The sequence below is a fragment of the Camelus ferus genome, chromosome 11, assembly GCF_009834535.1.
Source record: "Camelus ferus isolate YT-003-E chromosome 11, BCGSAC_Cfer_1.0, whole genome shotgun sequence".
NCBI classification, from domain to species: domain Eukaryota; kingdom Metazoa; phylum Chordata; class Mammalia; order Artiodactyla; family Camelidae; genus Camelus; species Camelus ferus.
Genome location: NC_045706.1, coordinates 49,221,716 through 49,247,471, shown reverse-complemented (window position 1 = coordinate 49,247,471; position 25,756 = coordinate 49,221,716). Strand labels below are relative to the sequence as shown.

Genomic DNA, 25,756 nt, shown 5'->3' with positions numbered 1-25,756 from the left:
ATGTAAATCAAACCATCATGCTGTATACCTTAGACTTAAAAAAAAAATAAATTACCACAAAACTAGTTTAGATGCTAATATAGGCTTAATTGAAAGATTTAAATTCCTAATAATACACTGAGGTCTTTTAGTTTCGCCTTTACATTTCACTATTCTGATGGAATTCATCATCATGTAATACAATCTAGAATACTAATTAAAAACTTATAAACTGGGTTGCTAGTTATGAAATAATTACAGACCTTCCTTTCATCTCTATCTTCTTTTTTATCTTTATCATCGCCTGATTTTCTCCGTTTGGGTTTTGGCTCATCAGTTTCATCATCTCTTTCTTCTTTTTTATCTTTTCTCTCATCTTTTTTGCTTTTCTTTTCCTTTTCTTTTTTATCCTCTTTCTCAGGAAGGGACAGTAATGATTTGTATATTCTGACACCAAAATCTCTTTGAAGCATTTCATTGAAAAGTTCTGCAAATAATGAAACCTGTAAAAAGATACCAACAGTAAACCAGACAGCTTTAATAGAAATACTGAATAAACCCAGGATAGTAATTTATCAAATAGTAACTTGTCACATCTAACAATTAATGTGCACTAAGAATAAAATTACATTAATTGATGTCAATGATCCTGAGGAATCTCAAAATCCTCAAAAAATCTTCTGAAGATACAAATACTATGTTTAGTATATGTTTTTGGTCAAATATTACAAAAAACAGTAACTGTACTACTACAGAAAATTTGAAAATGAGTAGAAAAAAAGAATTTTTACTACCTTAACAATTAATCTTCACAATAAATGTACTTTATCATGTGCATTTACCATGAAATGTACTCAACAAGTTTTTATTAAATGCCTACTATGTACTAGAATTGGTCTAGGCATTGGGGATACAGCAATAAAGAAAGCAGATAAAAATCCCAACTCTCATGAGCTAACAATCTAGTGGGACAAAGTATGGAATTACCAAACCAACATCAAATTATAAGAAAAACAAGCAGAGTAAGAGCAGAGAGAGTAACAAGAGAGTGTAGTCAGAAAAGGCCTCTCTGATCAGGTGGCATTTGAAAAGTGACCTGAAGACAGCAAAAGAATGAGCCATACAGATACCCAGAAGAGCACTCCAGGCAGGGGAAACCAATTCAAAATTCTGAGTAGGGAGTAGGTTATTATTACTATGCAAGGATCTGGGGATAAAAACCTTTAATATATTCATTAACCTAAAATTATACACTAAATTTTACACATAAATATATCTAAGGCTAACTGCTTTCAACAGATTAAAGGGTCCAGAACTTGAAATGCTTGACCATAGTTCTAAAACCTCATTGGCTATGTGTTTAGTATATTTGGTAAAACACTTTAATCAGACTATTTTCCTGATTATTAAGGAATATACAATGTATTAAAACTGTAATTGATCTTTTAATCTATTTTTCTTTAATTAATGCACAGTCTTTATACATTTTAAATAAAAAGAAATCTATTAGTAAAATGACCATTAAAATGTTGAAAATTCTTCTTTCTCTTAACCATTAATGTAAAAACTAAACAAAATCTCCATCTGTGTAAGTAAACAGCAAGAATCATCTTTTTTTCATAGTGTTTTCTATTTCCTATCAGAGATAAAAAAGCAATTAAAATGTGGCACACTTAGAAGAAACCTATAACAGTAACTAGAAGACCAGTATTAATTCCACATATCTTCTCATCTGTAAATACTGAAAAACAAAAGATACACCTAGCATTAATATTAAATAAGCCAAAGTTTTAGTTACAGAATAATTTCTTATAAATTCATACACCAGAATAACGGTTACATTCTAATGACAGATTAAAAGGAAACTAACCGAGGGGATATGTTAGGTGGAGAGGAAAAAATAAATCATCTTTTTGCTAGCAGAGGGCTGTTTCCACTGAGCAGCATAAATTTGAGATACTCTTTGAGCATCCGCCAGGTATATGGTATATACTTTATATGCAGTAAGTAATATCAAAGACTGGTTTTGTTTTTTTCATTTATTTATTTCTTGAATGACTACTACATGATAGACATTTTTAAGAGTTAAATTTTGGGAAGTGGTAACAAAAATGAAATCAGAGTTTAAGGACACTGATTTACTGAAATTATCAATGTTACCAAAAACTAAATACTTTAATATTTGTAACAAATTTTATATCAAGACCAATAAGCACGTACTTCACATCTAATAACTGCCTCAGAAGTCCTATATATTTGTTTGCAAATGACCCTGATCTAATCACGTTACTTCACTTTTATCTTATCACTTGGTGGACAATGACCTCTTGGGTCAAGTAGGTATGACTAATTTTTTCCAATATTTACCAAATAAAACAATGTGAGAAACACAGCATTGTAAATCAACTATATTTCAATTAAAAAAAACAATGTGGGATATGTTGATAAGATAAATAACTGAACACAATTATAATTTTGTACAAGCTATTTATAAAACTAATATTTGAGGATATTTTACATTGTTTTATTTAAAGAATGAAGCAATCAGTTACTTAGGGATAAAAGTCCATTTCAACTGTTCTGAAAAATGACAAACTATATGTTGTAAAGCTGCTCTAAAATAATGGTACAAAGAAACACGTTCATGTTGAAAAGATAAACATCAAATATTTTATCTTACATCTTAATCAATCACAAGTAAAAGTTTCAATCCCACTAAATGGTATTCTAGTTCTAGAGTAAATAATAAAGTACTACCTCATTCTCCAGAGGCAATTAGACATTATGGTATCATATGTCTCCTGATAAAAGAACACACCACTATTTATGAAGTAGCTTCAGGAAAAAAATAATTGAATCTGAACTTGATTAAACCTTTAGATCCAACTGTCAATTTATGAGAAACAGAGAGGCCAGAGGAACATTTAAACCACAACATAGGAATGCAATTAGCAAAGAGTAATAGTGAGTCTGTAGGGAAAAATCATCTAGTTGTTTTTTTCAAAAAAAAAAAGTAAGAAAAATACAAAAACAAAAACAAACAAACCAGAAACAATGAAAGAGGCACTCAAGAGAGATTTAAGAGAGATATTAACCAATCAAAATGTGTGGACCTTATCTGGATCCCAATTCAATCTTAAAACATTACCTCAAAAGAATGTTCTTTATTATCCTCTAATCTGTAGTCCAAAAGTACACTCAAAGACATGATGCTACAATCAAACTTGCCACTTTTTGCAGCCCAATTTGGATGTACAATAATGGCTGGCTCATCAGGCAAAATATATCTTCTTTCCCGACGCTGGCGTTCCAGTTCCTCTTGGCGTTTTCTTTCTTCTTCCTACATATTTGAGATTTTAAGTAATGGTTAAACCTCCACATACAACATGTATACACAATAAATGTACACTATATGAAGAAAAAAGACAAAATTTCCATAATTCCTTACAATGATAGTAACAACCGTAAGAGATAAAGAAGGGAGGAAAGGTTAAATTTACTAAAGAGAATAGCAGCTTTTATGGTTCCTAATTCTTTTGGACTTCTGAGCATAAGAAACCACCTTCTAAGGAGGAAAACTTAAAAACCCCACAAACCTATATTAACGTTATATAAATCAGAGGATTCTGGGAAAACAGTGGTCGTAACATAGTTTTGGGGTCTATCTGAATCCTTACATTTCAAAGAAACAGAATAATTTAGACACCAAAACCAAAATCCACATATATTCATGACAAAACGAGGTGACAAGGCATCCCCACAAACACCAATATACAAATGGGTGGGGAAAGAGCCACAAGAGCCAAAATACCTATGTATTGCTGGCATCTGTGTCAGGGGAAAGCAAAAGGAAGCAATGAGACTGCCTGAGGATCTAAGAACTGGAAAACCATAATACATGCATATCCACTGGAAAGCATAGCAGGTCAATTTAAGAACAGCAGCTGAAACTAGGATAAGGTTTTACCCCCAACAATACTGAGTACAAGGGGTCAGTGTTAAGATCTGAAAGGACCTGGACATTCTAGCCCTATGAACTTTCAAAGCTGATTTACCAGCCCATCCTTCCAGCACACGGCCCACATTAAGAAGAAACTTCTGGGAGCAGAGTTAATAGTGACCAGGACAGAGACAACAGAAGGTCCAGATAAAAAGTGGTAGAGGGCAACAGAGATAGAAACCTCAGCAAGCCACTGTATTTTTTGACAGAACATGAAAAGCTCTGTTAAGTCAGTAAAGCTATCTGAAGCAATCTTCTAATAAAACTTAGGCAAACGATATTCACATAAAAATAAGCAACAGAAAAGTATTGAGGTCAAATTCCATACAAAGTTACTATTTTTTAAAAAAAGAAAGAGCAAAAAAATCACATCCCTGGAGACAATGAGTGGGCCAGAAAGACATGGCCAAAAACAGATAAAAATTTTAACTTACTATTTTAAAGTGTGCTAAAAAAACCCTGAGAAAATACTGTAAGATATGAAAGAACAACATGAATAAGAATTTTAAAAGTAAAAAATGAGGTGATAGAATTTAGGGAACAGTTTAGAAAAGACAGTTTCAAAAATTTAAGAATAAATTAGAAGGAATAAAAAAGCAAATGAACTCAAGAGATCATGCCCTAAGAGAACAGGAGGTAATAGGAAATTTTTTTAAATCAAAAAGAAATTAAGAGGAAAAGGATTTAAGAAAAAGAGACCAATATTAAGGAAGCAAAAAAGTTCAATCTGAGATATCAGAATTTCTTAAAGAAAACAAAAGAGAACAGAACAAATTTAAAAACTATTATTAAAGAAAACTTGTTTGTTCATATAGCACTATTAACCACAACAGTCAAGAGCTGAAAACAAAGTTCCATCAACAGATGAACAGATAAATAAAATGTGGTATATATGTAAAATGAAGTATTATTCAGCCTTAAAAAGAAATCAAGTTTGGATACATGCTGTAACATGGATGAAACTTGAAAATGTTATACTAAGCAAGAGAAGACAAACACAAAAGTACAAATACTGCATGAGTCCACTTACAGGAAGTATCTAGAATAGGGAAATTCATAGAGACAGAAAGAAGAGAGGAGAGAGGTGCAGGGAGTTATTATTTAACATATGGAGTTACTGTTTGGATAGAGTTCTGGAAATGTACAGTGGTGACAGCTGCACAACATCGTGAATGCAGTTCAATGCCAATAAACTACATATTAAAAAATGGTGTAAGGCTAATTTTAACTTATATATATTTTACCACCAAACAACTTTGTTAAAGAGAAATTTTCCTGAAAATAAATCTGAATCTGAGTGAAAAAGCATGCCATGCATCTGAAGATATTAATGCAAAATGACCAATATCAAAACACATTTCTAATGAGATTAGAAATTTGTACATCTAGGAAACTAGCAAGTGACTATCAGAAAGCAAACTGCATTATCAGCACTTTTTTCATAGAAAATCTTAGAAAAAGCAACATATTTAAGACACTCAAGGAAAACAGATGTGAATCAAATTTTATATTCATGATTTTCAAGTATAAAGGATATAGTTAAACTGTTAACATACAAAAACTTAAATACTGCTACCATGAGCTCTGAGGAATCTACCAGAGATGAACTGTGGAGACAAGGACAAAAGGACCAGCTGTGATCATTACACATACAGTTTTATAACCAAAATTAAATGATTAAAAGAGCATACAATATGTAACGCCACATGCTAGAACAATGTATTTACAGGACCACCATGTTTAAAAAATGAGGATGGGGGAGGAGATAGCTCAGTGGTAGAGTGCCTGCCTAGCATAAGGTCCTGGGTTCAATCCCCAGAATCTGCACTTAAAAAATAAGTAAGTAAATAAACCTAGTTACCTCTTCCCCTAAGACTCTTGTTGGCCTACAAAAAATGAGGATAAAGCAGGTATAGGAAATGCAAAAATATATTTAAACTAATTTGAACAATAACGGTGGGGGGTGCTATTAATATATCTGTATTGTATTTCTGTACATATATTCCCACCCACTGGCAAACAAAATAGGGGGTACAATTTGAGATTCAATAAGGGTAAGAATTGTAAAGAACTGAAACCCATCAAAAATGTTCAAATCCATATATTCAAAATGATGTTTAAAAACAAACAGGTAACCTTCTGAAAATGGCAGGGAATCAATTCATTATCCTGAAAACCGGATAAACAAAAAGAACAGTGTTTGCTTTAGCAGCACATACACTAAAATTAGCACAGCCCCTGCACAAGAATGGTTCAAATTCATGAAACATTCCTTATTTTAAAAAGAAAGAAAAGAATCAAGTATTGATACTGTCCTCTTCTACATGAATTTACCAATAGGTAACACTATAACACTGGGTAACCAAACAGCAGATGAGCAGAGTATGTGAAAACAAAATAAGAATTATAACATCATCATTTCAACCCCAACAAATCAACAGATCTAGGATTTGAGCACCAATGGCCACTAACATCAAAAAGTGAAAACTGACACTTTGCCTTCTTTTTCTGTATTTCCTGTCCTGAACAATTCAGTTCTAAAGCAATCCCTCCAAGCAAAGCAGGTATCTACAGAGGGGTGATGGAAGCTGGTGAGCTACAACGGCCCAGAGCAGGTGAGCAGCCCAGTCACCAGGTACTGAAATCCCAATGAGGGAATCCACATAGAGAAAGCATAGGGCAGGAAGTCAGAGCAAAGTAGAGTAAGGAGGATATCCAGACTGGAGAGGGAGTGTGATAGACAACTGAAAAAGGAAGTAAATATATTAAAAGTATAATGGAAGCTATGTTTTGCATTACTGGACAAAGGAGTTGGATACATGGAAAGGGAGAAAACTAAAATGAACTCTCCTTATGTTAGAGTAGAATGAGGGATCTTAGTATAAACTCATGACTTTCAATATACACAAGATACTGTAATAAACACAGATATAAATATACATATGGAGGTATACAACATACACATACATATATATTCCATAACTCTGTTCACTGAGAGGGGTTAGGAGCAGCACAACAATGATAACAATGAGTACATATTGGCTTCTAAATACCATTACCATTCTTCACCAAAAGGTACCAAGGCTTCCTAGGGAAACAGCTGATTTCAGAGCTAGGGCAGGGATAGTACACAGTGAGACTGAAACACTGTATTGTACTGCAAAATAAGAAGTCCTCAAAAAATGATGAGGACATTTTAAAGAACATAGAAGCCAACTTGAAAGGCCTCCTGCTGGCCAACTCTGAGATAATTTCACTATCAAGATAAATATTTATAACCTATTTAGTAAAATAAGAAATCATGCATCTCTTTAAGAATAAGATAATTTCCCTACACAATTACAAAATTGTTACCACATCCAAGAAATTTAACGCTGCTTCAATATTATCTAATATCACATCTATGACCAAATTTCTCCAATTATCCCAAAAATACTCTCTACAGCTTTTTTTCCCCTATCCAGGATCCAGTCAAGTTTCACTCAGTACTAATGTCACTTGTCATTTCTTACTAATCTCCTTTAATCTAAACCATTATTCTTCCTTTCATTACACAGACATTTTCTGAAGAGTTCAGACAAACTGCTTTGCAGAATTTCTTACATTCTAAATTTATCTGACTGTGATTGGAAAAAGAAGTTATGGTATTACAGGTACAATGGAATACTACTCAGCCATAAAAAAGAATGAAATATGCCCTTTGCAGCAACGTGGATGGATCCGGAGATTATCACACTAAGTGAAATAAGTCAGAAAGAGAAAGAGAAATGTCATATGATATCACTTATATATGGAATCTAAAATAATTACACAAATGAACTTATTTACAAAACAGACTCCCAGACACAGAAAACACAGTTATGGTTACCAAAGGGGGAAGGCATGGGGATAAATCAGGAGTTTCAAATTAGCAGATACAAACTACTACACACAAAATAGATAAGCAACAAGGCCCTATTGTAGAACACATGGAATTATATTCAATAGCTTGTAACAACCTATACTGAAAAAGAATATGAAAAACACTATATATATGTATAACTGAGTCATTACGCTGCTAACACCAGAAACTAACAAACACAACATTGTATATCAACTATACTTCAATAAAAATCAATCGATCAGACTTTTCTCACAGATTAAGGTAAAACACTTTTGGCAGCAATGCTTCATAAATAATGATTTATACTTCACAATGTATCCCATCAGGAAACACATAATGCTGGATTATCTAATTACTGGTACTATAACACACTTCTGATATCCATGTATATCAAATTCAGAAAACAAATGACAAGCTTATGCATCCAGGAGTTATTCTATTGGGCATAAGACTGAGGCATAAATGGCCTGAATAAACAGACTTTAAGTCTTAAGAATTGATACCCAATCAAACACAAAGCTTTAAAGCAGCAAAATTCTCAAACATTTCAGAGCTCAATCTCTGAACTTAATGGCTCTGACAACCAAATTTTCTCATTTCCTATATCTAAAAGATTATTATTCATTTTTAAGAGGGAGGATTAAAAATACATGACTTGGAAATAAATGCCTCTCAAGTGGAGAACAAATAGACAAATTGTGATACATTAATACTATGGAATACTATTTAGCAATAAAAATGAACAAACTACAAAAACACACAACAAAATGGGTGAATCTCTAATGCATTATGCTACATTAAATAGGTCTTGACTCAAAAAGTTATATAATTTCACTTACATGATATACTGCGAAAGGCAGTAGGAAAAGAAAAACAGTAGGAAAACAGATCAGTGGCTTCCAGAGGCTGAGGCAGGTGAGACAGGAAAATGCTTACAAAGGGGTACAACGGATTTTTAGAGGGTGACAGACCTGTTTTACATCACGACTGTGGTGGGAGTTAAACGACTATATGCATGTGCCAAAGCTTGTACAACTATTCACTAAAAGGTTGAATTTTACAATTATGTAAATTATACCTTAGTAAAAGTATACACATACATATTCCTAGAACTCTCTATAAACCATTATTATGTTTAACAGTATTTAAGTAATTCAGTACATACCTCTTTATCATCTTCAGATTTCCTATCATCCTCCTCTTCCTCTTCTTTTTCAGATTTCTCTAATTCCTTCTGTTCTTCTTTTTGCTCTTCTACTTTAAGCTGTTTTGTTAATCGGGCTATTAACTGGGACTTTAAGCCTTTGGAACTAAGAGCTCTACTTTCTAATTCTTTTCGGAGATCATTTACCTAAATATACAGAACATAAAACACAGAGAAAGAAAATAGGATACTGAACTAGGAAACTGACAAGTGATCTATTGCCTGATTTTTTAAATTTTTGGTGAAAAGGACACTTGTACAGCTCATAAAATGCTTGTGAAAATGCAAATTGAGAGAATATTTTTGGAAAATAATTTGAAACATGTTTTAAGATGCTTAAGAAAAAAAGTTAAAGCTCTTTGACCCACAGATTCTAATTTCTGGGAATTTACCCTAAAAGAAATATCCTAAACACAAGTAAAAATAAACTTTAAGAAAAAAAAATTCCTTGTTATAGTCTCTCCCTCCAAAAAAGTGAAGAATATAATATCCAATAGAAGACTAATACCTAAGAAAAAACCAGTATATCAACAGATGGAACCATATAGAACACTTAAAAATAATTACATGGAAAAAATAAAATTAAACAATAAAAAAAAACTACATGGGAAATACTATTATAAACTGAAAAGAATGAGACAGCAACTTCTTTACACAAAATGATTAGAACCAACCAGCCAATCACATCACTTGTACCCAGAAAAAATAATGAAAGATAATACATTGAATTTTGAAGAATGGCTGTCTTTGAATGACAGGCTTGAGTAAACTTTTTCCTTTAATTTTTTATGTATGCACCAATTTTTCAAATAAGCTTGCATTATATCTATAATCAAAAGGAATCCAAGTTTTGAAATAAGAAACTTAATAGCAAAGCCATCAGTCTGACAAAAGTCCAGGGATGCAAGCTTAATTTAATTGCCTTTATTTTTTGAGAGCTTGTTTGGAGGGTCTAGCAGGGGAGCGCAGATACTGGTATACTCCTGACTGAGAAGAACAAACTCTATGGGGGATGGTCACCCTCTTCGACCGAGTGCGCAGCTTAGGGAGGGACGCACAAGGAGAGGTGTCAGAGGAAGGGACATCCGCCTAGCCAGCCAGATCAGCTGAATCAACCCTGGCGATCAGTGGAGTAACAGATGTCTCAGCCAGATCACCCTCACATCCTGCCTGTATTTTTTGAATCTACAGGACTCCATGTGAAACCTGATGTTGAAGACGACAACTTAAGAGTAGTGCAAGAATAACAAACATTCTTACGATACACATTTACTACTTACTAAAAAAGCAATGTGGGTTAATAAACTGTAGTTTCATAAAAATAGGAAAAAAAAATCTGTTTTTTGCTGAGAACAAAGTTTACCAAAAGGTCAGCTTTTAATTGTTAAATAAAAAGTTGCAAAACCAAGTAGTGATCAGCTTCTGATCTTCTGATCTATGTAGAATTTATGTATATAAGATCTGTGGATCCACATTCACATTAGAGGCCCAGAGGTACAAAACTACAGAAAGAAAATAGGTCCAGATACCGTGGGGAGCAAAGAAACATTAGTACAGGTTAATCAAAGATTTTCAAAAGAGGCTCTTAAATTATTTTCTTCCCAGTTTAGACGCATATCAGTCCACTTTTCACTTTTAAATTTTCTTTTAAAAACTGGATAATCTTTTTCCTATGTTTCATTCCTCTCCTTGAATTTAAGTCACTTAAGTGCAGAAATAACATCTTGGTCAGCTCCAAAATGAGAAAAGACCATAAGCATATGCATCTTGCTTTCAACAGATATTGGCTCAACTGATTTATGAAGTCACTTTTATTTAATTTTTATAGATACAAACACACAAATATAACACAGAATATTTACAGAAAAAGAGCGGACTTCATTTTTAGTGGCTTATATCTGAAAAAAAAAAAAAAAACTGTCCTCATTCTCTATTCCTGTTCAGAGATTTCAAATTAAATACCATTACTTTCAAAGTTACCTTCATTGTCTTTGGATCAAGTTTTGACCAATGAGTAGGAGTGGAAATTTCTTTAGCTTCACCATCATCCTTCTCTTCTTCATCCTGATATACAAAGTTAAGAATATAATTACTATTCTGAAACCTTAAAATAAAGGTAATTTATTTTTAACAGTCTGTTGCTGATCTGTGCAAGGTCACAAATGTTTCAGATTATCTTCTCCTAAAGTTATTATTTAGGCAAGTCCACGTACATACATTCTACCACTTTTAACTGATCACAAAGACACTCATCAGCCAATCAAAGCCAGATCTGTGAAACACAAAAGGGTGATAAATTACAACACAAAGGATATCAGGGATGCACAAACACTGCCGGTCTCCACTAACCACACAGTGTGTGATCTTGCCCCAATTTTCAAGCCACCCAAAGACTGATTTAGTCAGACCTTTCAAATGTACCAAAGACGATGCCACATAGCCTGAAATTTCAAATCTCTCAGACTTGTGGTTGTCCAATTTCAAATATCCATGACTAGAACGGATGACCGTGAAAGAGAAAATTTTTTAAATTTTAGAAAATGGCAAAATGTTTAAAATGGCTTAATACTGAATCTTGCTCAACAACTGGTCCCAGATTCCAGCAACTAGACCTATGATAAAAACAAAATTCTGTGCAATTTAAGCACAACTTATTTTCCTTTGAGGTCTCAGCACTCTTAAAAGTTTAGCATAATAGACAGATTTTTTTTTAAGAGAAAAGAACATAAAACTATACTGCTGAAAGCTGGATTACCAGTCGCTGTTACCAGCTATGTTCCTCCATGTGTGTTTGTTATGTAGTGTGTGGTGTGCATTTGTGCCTGTGTTCCTGTGCCTGTGAGAAGCGGAAATAGAAAAAGGGATTAGCGTTCAGTGCCTGTTCTCCATCAGCCTCCTTGCGTTCACCCTGAAGCTTCTCGACCAGCTGCTGCTTGTATCCTCGGGAGAGGGTTTCCCACTCTGAGCGGGTGGGAAGGCAATGCCAAACATCCGGGAAAAATAAAACCACTGTCTCCACATGAGCTGGAACTGTACGCCCCTTGTGGGTCTCCTCAGGGCGATGGTAGCGAATCTCTGCAAAACGGTACCTGTTGCAAGGGAAGAAGCATGTTGGAAAAAAAATTCTAAAATACATTTTAAAGACCCTAGTTCACTTGTAGCACATCAAGTAAAGAAACTTTGCTGCAAGAACTTGAGGTTGGTCTAAAGAAAAAAAAATTATAGAAGCCATAGTTCCTCTTTTGGTACATTTGTACAATATTTTATGGTTAAGAGAAGAGTATGTTCCCGAAAGCATTTTCAGAGCTACCCATAATTTAGAGAATACCTGAAGAAGCTGGATAGCTGTTCAGATTTCATGTGCTAAAAAAGAATATTCTCAATTAAGTCACAAGAAATATACTAAAATGCACAGGACAAATAAGCCTCAAGAGAAAATATGGCTGAACAAAAATAATCAGCAACTACATCATTTTATAACAAAAGAATTATAATGAAATGAAGTTCTCTCTTGACGATCTTCTCCAGCTATGCATGAAATGAAAAATATTTTCAACATACATCCAACTTCCAAAGTACAGCATTACAAAACATTTAAATTTTCAGTTTATTTTCATTAGTTCTTAATCCTTTTCCCACCCAGCATTTTTGGCACCAAATAAACTTTTGCTACAAGTGGGGATTTTTCCTTTGAGATTACCTGTATGATTAAGATTGCTAAAATAAGGGAGGGAAAAGGCTGACAGACAAGAGCATCTACATAAACTATTAGAAAAACATTTCTAAACAAGAAATGAATTGGTACTTACCATTGTGTGCATACACTTAGATCAATGCCTGTCAGAGCCTTACAACAACGAATAGCAGTCTTAATCAACACAGAGGGGTCTTTCTCTGGGTCTGGTCCATCCAACGAAGGAGACCAGTGGCCTCCAATGGCCATGGCTTCATCCTTGCCTTTCATGCCCACTAAAAACTAATTTAAAACAAAAAATCATTTACATGTATTATTCAACTTTTCAAATTACAAATAAAATACTTGAAAAGGAAAGGAACAAACTTTTCCAATATCATTTTTACTACCTCTGGTATCTGTCAGTCAAGGAAGAGTTCAGTTCATCGTGTTCCACACTGCATTTCAGCAATGGAATAGGATTTACACATCATAACTCATCCTTCTAAAATATTTCCTCAGATAAAAAGTTCTTTTAAAGAAACAAGCTACAATTCAAACTTTAAGAGCATTATACCACTAAGATTTTACTATGCTTCATATATAAATGGCAGTTGAACAAATGACAAGCAAAACTAATGACAAGCAATTGGACATTCTCTGCAATGAGAAAAACATCTACGTTATTAAACTGAGTACCTTAACTATATTAAAATTAGTTATTAAACAAATCAACAAAATTTAAAACATAGTACTTTTAATTTTATATATGGACAGAGCTGAGCAAAGAACGTATACACCTAAAGTTAAAATAAATGTTTCATTTTACCTTAACAAGTCTAGCAGGATGTTGAAATCCATCTCGAAGTTCTTGTGGGTCTTCAGCAAGAGCACATGACTTATGATACAAATCTTCCATACTAGGGCTAGCCATCAGCATTACCTATTATAGTCAAATAATTCAATCCTGTCAAAAGTCTAAAGTAACGTAAAAAAATGAGAAGCACTACTAATTATCCTTACATATTAGATATCTGAAGTTTTTTTTATAAAAATGGAAAGTAAAATGCTATAGCAGAAATGGTATTAGATACCTTATAATTACATAGTTTTAACTTTCAGGGAATCCTTTTGATCAATGTTTTAAAATAGCAGGAAAATACAGACCATAAGCAACATATTGAATGCTACCCTGAAAACTAAACACATAGTGCATTCACCCAACATTACATTTTATCTGGGGCCACCCCAGAAGCAATGCAACATTCCAGAAAGCTTAATAAAATGAATTTCATTGTCACATCTTTATGCGGTTCAAAATAATCACAGTTTTACAGCTTAAGAGTTAAAGCAAAAAGAGGTTAGATTAAATTACTTAACCAAAACAGAATCAGACAGACAAGAAAACACAGGTATTCAGATCTTAAACATAACAGCCACTTTCTGAAGTGAGTTATTACTCCACAATACACTCTTAATATGAATAACTGTTCTGAAATTTTAGCTGTATTACACAGAATACAAACCTTTGCACTGTATAAGTGATCAGCATCTGGTGGATCAAGAACAGCCATATTTTTTTCTAAGGACTCTACTTCTCTGTGCATTACATAGAAATTGCAGTAATTTCCCAGCTGAAATGGTCTTGACAAAGGGAAAGCATCCACCCATGTAAACTGAGCATCAAAAAAGTCACTAGGTATATATAAATTCTGATAACGGCGCCTTAGTTCCATCATGTCACAACTAGGACTGAAAAACAGACATAAGTAGTGAATAAGTAGTCATAATATCAAAAACTATGCAAACATTCATTCAATTCAGAAGCTATATAACCTGACATGGTTAAAAGTCAGTTGAAAATGAACAGTCAACTGTTAATGAACTATAGATTTGCATAGAGGCATATGGAAAATGTCACTTCCAAATATGTTTACTTACAGCTTTGAATAAATACTATATGAGTATTACCTTTATTTACTTTTTGTGCGTAGCTTAGAATTCATTTAGAAGACCCTTTGAAATAACTTCAACCCAAGCTTCAGAGAAGATTTGAACAAAAGCAATTCTGCCTCAGTGGAAGCTGCATTTTTGAGAAAACTATGATTCTTATAGAATGGATACAAAAAAGGGTTAAGAGTGGTACCAAATTAGTATGAGTGCTCCTCAATCAGGTTTATACAGTGGAGAAAAGAATACAACCTTTATTCTGCAGTAAGATCCTAGATCAGGCAGAGTTACATTTAAAATTAAATATAAAAATCCAAATGAAAGCAAAATCCAAATGTTTTGGATTATCCACATCTCCATATCTCTCTATGTTAATGATTAAGATCCATCCCTGCTTGTTTATTATGTAAAGAAAGGATAAGTTTTTTTGCCTTTTAAATCCAGTATATTAATTTTTTTAAAGGTTTTCGTATTTCCTAAGAAGCAGGGCTTTTAAAGGAGAAAAACTCAAAAGTAAATCAAATTGGTAAAAGGTAAGAGATTTCTGTTAAAAGCATAATGAAAAGTGGGAAACACCAATAATTTGTAAGATGAAAAGATAACTAAACTATCCTTTTTAAAGACAACTGAAGACAAGAGTACAAAACATGAACTAATACATCTATAGGGATGTCTTTTAATTTGAAACCTAAAAATAAGAAATACAGAATGATAACCTTATCAGTTATGGTTGTTGACACAATTATACTTATTTGGACAAAATACTGCTGCCAGAATAACAAAAACGTTAAAAACAGCTATTTGAGTTTTATTTTTGGTTTTTAAAGAAGTGCTACAAACAAAAAGTATGTGTAATAGTTTCCTAGTTCCCCACCAGAATTTTTGAAGTTGTGTTTTATCCCAGAAGAGTAAAATCTATAATAAAACAAAAGGTAAGTGCAAATGTATCATTTCTTGGCGTACAGTCTCTTATAAACATGTTACTATGAGAAAAATCTTGATTTCCACAATTACAGATAAGAGGTATGGAAATTTTAAAATCACTTTTATTTGTAATGGGTTCATTTGATGTTCCGGTAATTTACTTTAAAGTGGAACTGTGAAGATTTAACTTGGAAGGAGAAAGATAGCTGTTCGATTTATATCCTATTCATCAACTCTTCCTAGAATAGCATTTGAGACTGGGAACAGATGAGTTTAAAAGCAGTAGTCAGTATTTTTGAGGTTTTGTTTCCAATGAATTTCTCTGAAATATGCAGACAAGACACTTTGAAGCATACAAGTAAACAGGGATAACAAAAAAACTAGTAAAAACTAAAAAGTTGCTGATTTGGACTGTCACAAGAAAGAGTAAATAAACACCAACTACATAACAATTAAGCAGGTCACCAAGTGAGATTTTGCCACTGAGTAGCTTAAATAATACACTGGTTTACTCCATACAGAACTGAATATATATAAACTTTAACTTCTGACAAGCCAGTATTATGAATATTAATTATCATACTTTGTTGAAAGGCAGCAATACCGTCTCAGGACACTGAAGTACACAGTTATTTTTACCTATACCAGAAACATTTAAACACTGCTTTTAATGATTCATTTTTCTTATTTTACTGTCAATTTGTTATTTCCATCTGTTTATTCACCTTATATACAATGAGATAATTTTTCCTTTCCCCTAGAGTAAAACAGTTATTTACCAATTTGCCTTTTTATCAATTACGCCTTTGCAGCCATTACTTAGTTGGCAACCACATCCCACCACCACCAGTGAGTATCTACAGCTGTCACATGCTGGGTTAAGGGCTTTACATACATGAACTCAAATAATATCACAATAATTCTCTAGTCAATAAAACTTCCATTTCACACTCGGAGCTCAGAAATTCTTGGTAACTTTCCCATTACCTGATTCCAAAGGCTAAAAAAATGTACTTACGTATACACACAACTGTGTATGTTACATGTCTCTGAGTATATATGTAGGTCTATGTTTCTATTATACTACATTGCCACACCTAACTTGAAATAGCTGGTCCGCTACTGTATCATTACTTCATCATATACACTAGACTGTACACAACCTTAATAAGGTTATCAACAAATCTGGATCTTAAATAGTTCTACCTTTAAGGAACAACTTCATTAGAGAGGCTGCCTTTTTCAATAGTTGGTATCTTTAATGAAAGTATGAAAATAATGCGCTCTTGCAAAGAACTAAACTGGTACTTCAAGTTGCATTTCTGCCCTTATATAACTAAGAGCACTAAATGTCAAGAAATCAAAGTTGTAAGAAAAATATCTCCATACATAACACATTCCTCCACATTATACAAAATCTGCAATTCAAGAAAAACAATGGGGAAGACAAGAACTTACCAATCTAAAGAAAACTTTGAAAACTGAACTGTATAACGTGGAACAACACGTCGAACTCTCCGAGGTGACCGTTCTCTCTCTCTTCGAGGAGATCTCTCCCGGGAACGTTTTCTCTGAGGAGATCTTTCTCTGGATCTACGCCTTTCTCTCTCCCTTTCACGACTTAAAGCAAATTTTTCTAAAATTACTACTATTTCTGGCATTATCAAAGAGTTCTTTAATGAAATAAATGTTACAGGTAATAAAAGCAAGATTCCACAGTATACATTTTTTAATTTTTTTTGAAAACTGTAGTAAAATATATGTAACATAAACTTACCATTTTAACCATTTTGAAGTGAACGGTTCAGTTGCATTAAGTGCATTCACACTGTGCAACCATCAACACCATCAAAAGTATACTTTTAAAAACATACCTTCGGTCATCCTTTCTGTTAGGCACTTGATCCCCTCTGTCATTTCTTCCTGAAAATCTGGATGGTGGATCTAACCTTCGTGCTGGCTGTGGCTGTGAAACTATACGGACAGGAGGCTGCAATAAACCAGCTTTAAAAAACATAGAAAAAAATATTTTAACTTACTTAAACGAAGTTCAAAAGGATTACCTGGTTAAATTTTATATAGAAAAATTTGGCTAACATTTTAGATTTTGTGACCCACAAATGATAGAGACCAATTGTATATTTGTGTATTTTTTAACAACTCTTTAAAAATGTAAATACCATTTTTAGCTCAGGGAACATACAAAACCAGGACAGAGACCAAATCCCAGAGCTGAAGTTTGCCAACCTCTGATCTACAGACATTAAACCAAAGACTGCTATACAACAAGACATTCACAGAGCACTAAGGTATCATTCAGAGGTTATCTACACAGAGGAAAAGAACTCTTATAATGGGGAGATCTATGGCCACCACCTTGATCAAGTAATAAAATTTATCATCAATAATAGAAGAATCTGACAACATATGCCCTCTAGTTTGAAGCAGTATGAATTACAAAACATCACCTATAATGTGTTCTTGCCAAAAACCTTCAGACTTAACTTCTAGTTTATAGTATATACGGCAGAAAGAGGAACACAGTAAAAATATCACAAGGAATCAAGAAAGATCCAGAACAGAACATTTCAAAAGAATCTACAAATCAACTAGACCAATTTCTTAAAAAATCAATGCCAAAAAGGAAGAAAGAAAAAGTGGGAAACTATTCTAGAATAAAAAGACTAAAGAAATATAACAAAACACAACACATGAAATTTGACTGGCTTTTTGTTTAGGAAACAAAAAATAAACTTAAAAGACATTTGAGAGACAACTGGGGAGGTCTGAATATAAACAGGATATTTAAATGCTTTTTCTTAGAAGTGATAGTAGATTATGGTAATATAGGAAATGGTTCTCTTTTAGGAACCTACAGCAGTGGTTGCAGAAACCAAAAACTAGAAACAATCCAAATGTTTACCAAAGAACAGATAAATTTTACAATACTCACACAATGGAATATTAAGCAACAATGAAAACGAAGAAACTAGAGCCACACAGAATGAACAGTATGAAAAACTTTAAAACATAACACTGAATAAGTCTTACAAAAGATCATACAGATGGAATCACATATTACGTAAAATTCAAAAACAGGCAAAGCTAAACTATATTATGAGCAGTTTACTTGGAGTAAAACTATTAAAACAGAGTTAACTAACATTAATATTTTTTTCTCCCATGCAGTCATTACACAGATGTTCACATAATAATATTACACTGCAATCCATTTTTATAACTTTGTTATACTTGTGTCAATTTACAATAAAAGAAAATGCCAATTACAGTTTTTTAAAATACCAACTAAGTAGGCTTCTCCTAAAGTCAAGGCTACCATTTTAAACAATGTCTTGATAAGAAAACATTCAAAGTGTCAAATTATCAATTTGCAAAAATTTTTAACACAGGTCATTTATTTGAAGCACCATGATTCAGAGTAACGTGCTGCCACGACATTCTACATGTATATAAAATGCTGTTATGTTCATAAGAAATAAGTCTCCAAAACATTTTCTTCTATTACAGATAAGATACCAATGGGGGACAAGGGATTATTAGTTTTGATATTTACTTGAAGTTCACAAAGAGCATGTCTTTGAATAACAGCAATAAAATAAAAATCCTTCCAAATAGCTATATAAGTGCCCTATATAAGATAGTTAAGCTTCCTTTCAAGTATTCTGCAAGTCCCTTTCTTGTTTGTAATTAAAAGCATACTCTCATTATTTTAACAACTGAACAGTTATGTATTAATCTGAAACATAAAAAGAAAAGATAAACTGCATGTTAATACCTTTCTGCTGTGGCTGCTGTAATAAAGGCTGTGGCTGAGTCTGCAGTAGTGGTGTAATAGAAGCTGCTGAAATCTGTGCCTGCAGCAGTGACTGGGGCTGGGGCTGAGCCTGAACACCAAACGTCGTCTGTGGCGCAATTGGCTGAAGTACAGCAGGAGGAGTCTTCAGCAAAGGTTGAGTTTGGGATTGATTCTTAACAAAAATAAAGAAATAAAATTTAAAAAGAAAGAAAAATCTTTGTAAATTGGAAGACTCAATTACCATGTTTTTATAATACCTAACTATTTTACGTACCTGATTTGGTAGCGTTTGAATTCTTTGTGCATTCCACTTAAAAGGCATATTGGGATTATATGTAGCTTCAACCAATACTCTGTCACCCACTTGGGGGGTTTTCCCTTTGACAGCACTGAAAAAGAATTAAGTTAAATACAAACACAATTAGAAGAGATTCCTCCAAAAAAGATTTATATACTTAGCATTTTAAAGTAAACTATATCTGAAATGTAAGCCTAAAAAGCTCTTTTGAAAAGCTGTAGTATATATATATGTATACAATGGAATATTCAGCCATAAAAAAGAATAAAATAATGCCATTTGCAGCAACAAGGATGGATCTGGAAATTATCATTCTAAGTGAAGTAGGCCAGAAAGAGAAAGAAAAACACCGTACAATATTGCTTATGTGTGGAATCCAAAAAAAGGACACCAATGAATTTGTTTACAAAACAGAAAGACTCACAGACATAGAAAACAAATTTATGGTTACTGGAGGGGACAGGGGTGGGGAGGGATAAACTGAGAATAAATTGGAAGTTCAAGATTTGCAGATACTAACTACTATATATAAAATGGATAAACAGCAAGTTTCTTCTGTATAGCACAGGGAACTATATTCAGTATCTTGTAGTATCCTATAATGAAAAAGAATATAAAAACGAATATATGTATGTATGACTGCAACATTATGCTGTACACCAGAAACTGACAACACTGTAAATTGACCATACTTCAATAAAAAAAAATACAAAAAAAAGTAGAAATACCTCTTATACTTACTTTAGAACTGATCATTTTTCACCCTTGCTATATAAATGCAGTTTTAAGTGGAAGAAATAATTTTCTACCCCCCTATTTTCCTAATACCATATTCCTCCCACTACAGCACTTTCTTTTATAAACCAAGAGTAAGATTTGCTTTGAGCTTTGGAAAGAAGAGAGAAATGCAGAAAAGATGGGAAAACAGGAGATCCACTTACAGAAAAATCTTATACAGAAATTAAATTTTAATTGCTCAAAGTACTTTTAAATAAGTTCATTAGAAATATATTTGATCCAAGGTAATATATATCTCCTGCAACCTCTACCACAGTCACAAAATACTATTTCAAATACATTAGTTCATCAATCAATTTTATTCATTAATTTTTCAATTAAAACATTTTTAGTTTATATTAGTATTAGATATGTCAAACAGAAGATGAAATTTTAAAAGGCATTTGACTATTTCAATCCTTAATCTCACTTAAAGTCCGCCCATGAATAACTAGAAATGTACACTCCTATAAAACATTTATAAAGAATTCACCGTAACGAGTTTATTCAATAATTAAAAGATATTGTTCAATAATCAAAAGATACCTTCAGTCACATTCTCCATCAAAAAATGTCACAGGTACAGGCTGAATGATTAAAGCAGAAAATTACAGCTAAACCACAATTCCATTACACAATTAAGCAGGTGTCTTATCTATATACTTAATGGGAAATACCAAAAGGCATCTGTCAACACCTAATGAAGTTTACCTAAGCTGAAAGAATACATCTTCATCCACAAATCCAAATGTATCATGTAGTTTTGTAACCACCCCTGTAAAAACACGCTGTTTCTGAGGTTGTGTTTGTTGCTGACTGGACCGTGGTGTTGGATATGATACAGTTATCTGAGCTGCAGGTTGAGGAGTTGACAAGCTAAGGCTTGTAGGCAATCCAACAGCTGGCTATAAAACAAAATCAACATCAAATTAAGGTAGTGACTTGAAATAGTCTAGAAATTAAAACTGACTACTTAAAACTAACTCAAAATGCTAAAATTACTGAAGTTAGATAATACGTATATACACCTTGAAGATCAGGCTCAAGTCTGAAAAATTATGTTATTTTTTATCTGCTTCATGATTAAATTCTCAGGTTAATTTCTTCAGATTGTTTCAGGAAAAAAAGTCACCATAGGCAATGAGTTTTAAAAAACTGCATATTCTGTCCCTTTCTTAGAAATCCAAAATCCATAGTGGCAATGACAAAGACTCAGGAAAGTCCTATGTAACTGAAATAAGTCAGATCGAGAAATACACATATGTATGATCTCACTTGTATGTGGAATCTAAAAAACCCAAAGAACTTATAAAAACAGAAAACAGATTGGTGGCTGCCAGAGGAGTGGGATGGATTAGGGGAAATGAGTGAAGGTGGTCCAAAAGTACAAACTTTCAGTTATAAGATAAATAAGTACTGGAGATACAATATACAGGGCTGATAACTATAGTTAAGAAGACTGTATCATACATTTGAAACTTGCTAAGAGAGTAGATTTTGAAAGTTCTCATCAGAAGAAAAAAAAATTCACCTATGTAAGGTGATGTATGTTAACTAAACTTATTGTGGAGATCATTTCACAATATATACATATTACCAAATCACGTTGTATACCTTAAACTAATGCAATGTTATATGTCAATTATATCTCAATAAAACTGGGGAAAAGGAGTAATACTTTCATTGGTCTTTTCTGGCACAATCAAGCATGAATAACAACATATTATTGATTAAAATTTCTATATATATATAGAAATAAAATCATTAAAAAGAAACAGTTATCTGATTCAACTCAAACCATGGAATTCGTTTTACACACCTGCCCCATTAAGTAAGTCTCTAAGGTCTACAATTAGGGGAAAAAAGCAAAGTCTTATGTACAGTAAAGGAACTCAGCTTTTCTTAAACTATAGCTACAATAGTTTCTCATGAAGTTTCTTTAACATCCTAAGACACTAATGATTTACGGGCACATTTTGGGAAACCCTATTCCAAGAAAAGACTAACCTTTCTACTTAGCTTTGAAATGCTACAACTGGAGATTGAAAATACGATGTAGGGGTTAATCAATTTTAGTTCTTAAATAAAAACAGAAAGTGAGGTTGATTTCTCAATTGAGATATAATTTATTTTTTTAAAAAAGATTCAAGACTAAAAAGATACAAAAGGTTATATCGTAAAAAGTGTCTCTCTTACTCCTGTTCTTCAGCTACCCAGTTCCCTATCCATGGGATAATCACTGTCCCCAGCTATTATTAGAGGTTCTGCTTTCTTTTTAACAGTTGCATTGCATGTCACTCTAAGCATATATAAGGGTTCAGTGAACCACGACCCACAGAACAAATCTAGCCCACAGCTTGTGATTTCTATATAATTTATAAGCCAAGGATGGTTTTTACACTTTTAAAGAATTGTATAAAGGGAAAATAACATGCAACAGAGATTGTAAATGGTCCACAAAGTCTAAAGTAGCATTGTGTCTCAAGTTCACAAACTTTTTAACGTTGCTGAAAAATGAAGCTGAACACAGTAACTTTACCTACTAAGGTCAAGCTAAAAAGGATGTAATCATATACAAAAGAATTCCTAAAAATGTTAGCTACAAAGAAAAAGTAAAAGCCAAAATCAGTATTAAGTTTAAAATATCTCATTTATTCAAACTAGACCACAGTGGGATCTGCCATCAAAAAGCACAAAAGAAAAAACAAAAACACGTTTTCCACCTTTATTTAAAATTATATTGCGAAACTATATGTGAATCCAACAAATATTCATCTTTAAACCCTGAAGGAAAAACTAGAATAGGAATAAAACTTTAGTCTACTCTTCACTCAGATATCCAGAAGAAATAAATGCCAAACTAACCTGCGTTAAAAGAGTCTGCTGAGGTTGCTGTAACTAAAAATAGAAAAAACAAAAACAGGAAGAAAATAGATAAATATCAGTCAGAATTGCTGTTTCATAGATGCTTTACAGAAGGAAAAATTCCTGTTGAATGAGTATTTTTCCAATTAAGAAATACATGAAAAGTAACAGGTCATTAGGTGTAAGATTTCCTACAACTGTAGACATTATATATAACTAACTCATTCAGTAACAATAAAGAAATTATTTTTGTTATTTCATAGAAATAACATCCACAAAATAACATACAATTCCCTGGGGCAACGTAGTGTTCTAATTCTGCCCCATATTAATTACCATGCTATAGAAATGATTCAATATCATCAGTAAGCTACTCGGAACAAAAATATTACTGGCTATCCAATTCACAAATGTCCCCCTAAAATGAGAAGCGCTCTGCATAGTCAGATTTGCCAAAGGCATGGATACCATAAAGGACCCCACATTCTGACATACATACAGTTTTTCTGGCAATAGCAAAGTATAACATTGCCAGAAAGCAAAAGGAACTGGTGTGAAGGGGGAAACTTGGAAACTCAGGAACAGAAATTTGACTTAAACTAGGATAAAAGAATCTATATGAAAACGAATATATCTATGTTCATGTATCATGCATTACGCTGTACACCAGAAACTGACACATTTAAACTGACTATACTTCAATAAAATACACACACACACACACACAAAAGAAAAAGAATCTCTGATATTCTAATTCAAAACACTCAAAAGTTTACCTGGGTCGACATGTATTAAAGGTTAAATCTATCAAATTACCATTTTTCTGTAAGTTACGAATGTATGAGTAATGGCATTTTTTAGGGCAAGAACACTTGAATATTGCCACCTTCATGTTCAAAATAATACAACAGTCTTAAGTAATATATTTCCTAACAGTACTAATACAATTCTAAGGGTATCTGAAAACAAGATAGCCAATTTGGACACCAATCTTTTATCAATTCTTTAGAAGCTGAACGCAACAATTATTAGTGGGATATTGTAATCTTCAGGGAAAATGCAATGCTTCTGAAGCCCCAAAGGACTTAAGTCAAGGTTGAAATTGGGGCACGGATCTAGGAACAAGAGTCAATAGATTGAGAAGCCTCATGTTTCTTTGGATCCAAGTTTTTGATACCTCTCTCTCGTAACCTCTTTTCCTTTCCTGACTGCTATACTTCCCTAAAGCTTCTTAATGACACTAAGAAGGGATGAAGACTACTTCTTAATCCCAGAAAAGCCTAGAATGGGTGCTTAGGCTAGAACCAATACAGATTCCAGCAGGCCAAACTCTTCTTTCCTTGACATACTTCTCCTTGGGTTCAGTTTTTCTTACCTCTTTCTACCATCACAGATATAACCCCTGAAGAACATGATTAGAGTTAAGAGCCTAGGGAAAAGGAGTCAAAGAAACTTTTAGTCTAAGTAAGGAGTTTCCAAATTGTTCTAATGTGCCTTGGGAGTAGAAGTGGGAACTACAAGGGCAGGCTTCCTCATATTTTCAACAGCTTTATTTTTATATTTTATATATTGGGTTTCAATATACAATTTCATTAGGGGAAAAAAAGGTAACATTCAGTTGCTTTAAATAAACACAGGCTGAAAGCCAATGGTCTGTCTAGGGTTTACGCTTCAAGTGGGAAAAAGGAGCTTTCCATTTTCACATGTGGTCTAGTATATTACATAGCACAGTAGTGCTAGAAGTTTCAGACTGGAGTATTGGGCCAAAGACTAATTAACAGAGTGATTCTTTTCAGACTATCCTCTGCATGCTTTCTTAGAAACACGTGACAAAGGCTGGTTGCCAGTTGAGGAATTTGAGATTTTAGGACCTCTCTCCTATCTTCATCTCCCTTGGAGACACTCCTTTTTACCTACCACTTTTCCTCTACCCTAAAAGAATTCAAACCACACACTGAGGCAGCTGATGGGAAATAAAATCTATATAAACTTAGCTGGAACAAATGACTTTTAGAAAATCAGTTTTTAACATGGAAAATACAAACTAACCTGTTGTTGCACACTATACAAGGTCTGCTGAGGTTGTGAATATTGCTGGAAAAAAGATTTTTCAAGAAAAAATATGGACATTAGTTTTATTCATTCTCAGAAAGCAATATATGTACATATACATACAAATACACAACTAGAATTACACTAAAAAGGAATCTGGAACAGCTACATTTCATCTAAAATAAACAAAATAGTGATTACCTACACTTTGGGATTCGTTAAAAACAGAATTTTATTTAAATAATTAAGATAAAAGAACTTAAACTATAAGAATTTTGACTATGCAACTACATGTCTCTGTATGTCCTGGGCATATATAATTTTTATCACCAGA

General features: G+C 33.1%; 1 protein-coding gene and 1 non-coding gene across 5 annotated transcripts in view; both read right to left on the bottom strand.

Moving 5' to 3' along the window:
* The window catches only part of CCAR1 (cell division cycle and apoptosis regulator 1), a 45,775-nt gene that overhangs the window by 9,736 nt on the left and 10,283 nt on the right, over positions 1-25,756 (bottom strand). For 3 of the 4 annotated variants that reach the window (XM_032491526.1, XM_006181182.3, XM_032491527.1), the window contains exons 4-18: positions 25,420-25,464; positions 23,371-23,403; positions 21,217-21,410; positions 19,705-19,819; positions 19,410-19,602; positions 17,488-17,617; positions 17,072-17,233; positions 14,266-14,491; positions 13,569-13,682; positions 12,876-13,042; positions 11,945-12,155; positions 11,047-11,130; positions 9,028-9,213; positions 3,128-3,319; positions 243-482 (exon numbers count right to left, since the gene is read on the bottom strand). In XM_032491526.1, coding sequence (XP_032347417.1) covers positions 243-482; positions 3,128-3,319; positions 9,028-9,213; positions 11,047-11,130; positions 11,945-12,155; positions 12,876-13,042; positions 13,569-13,682; positions 14,266-14,491; positions 17,072-17,233; positions 17,488-17,617; positions 19,410-19,602; positions 19,705-19,819; positions 21,217-21,410; positions 23,371-23,403; positions 25,420-25,464 — 2,292 coding nt within the window. The remainder of the gene's footprint in view (positions 1-242; positions 483-3,127; positions 3,320-9,027; positions 9,214-11,046; positions 11,131-11,944; positions 12,156-12,875; positions 13,043-13,568; positions 13,683-14,265; positions 14,492-17,071; positions 17,234-17,487; positions 17,618-19,409; positions 19,603-19,704; positions 19,820-21,216; positions 21,411-23,370; positions 23,404-25,419; positions 25,465-25,756) is intronic. The other variant, XM_032491528.1, reaches the window with a different exon arrangement.
* LOC116667386 lies at positions 13,174-13,238 on the bottom strand. The gene has a single exon (XR_004324275.1). It is a non-coding gene; the product is annotated as a small nucleolar RNA SNORD98 (small nucleolar RNA).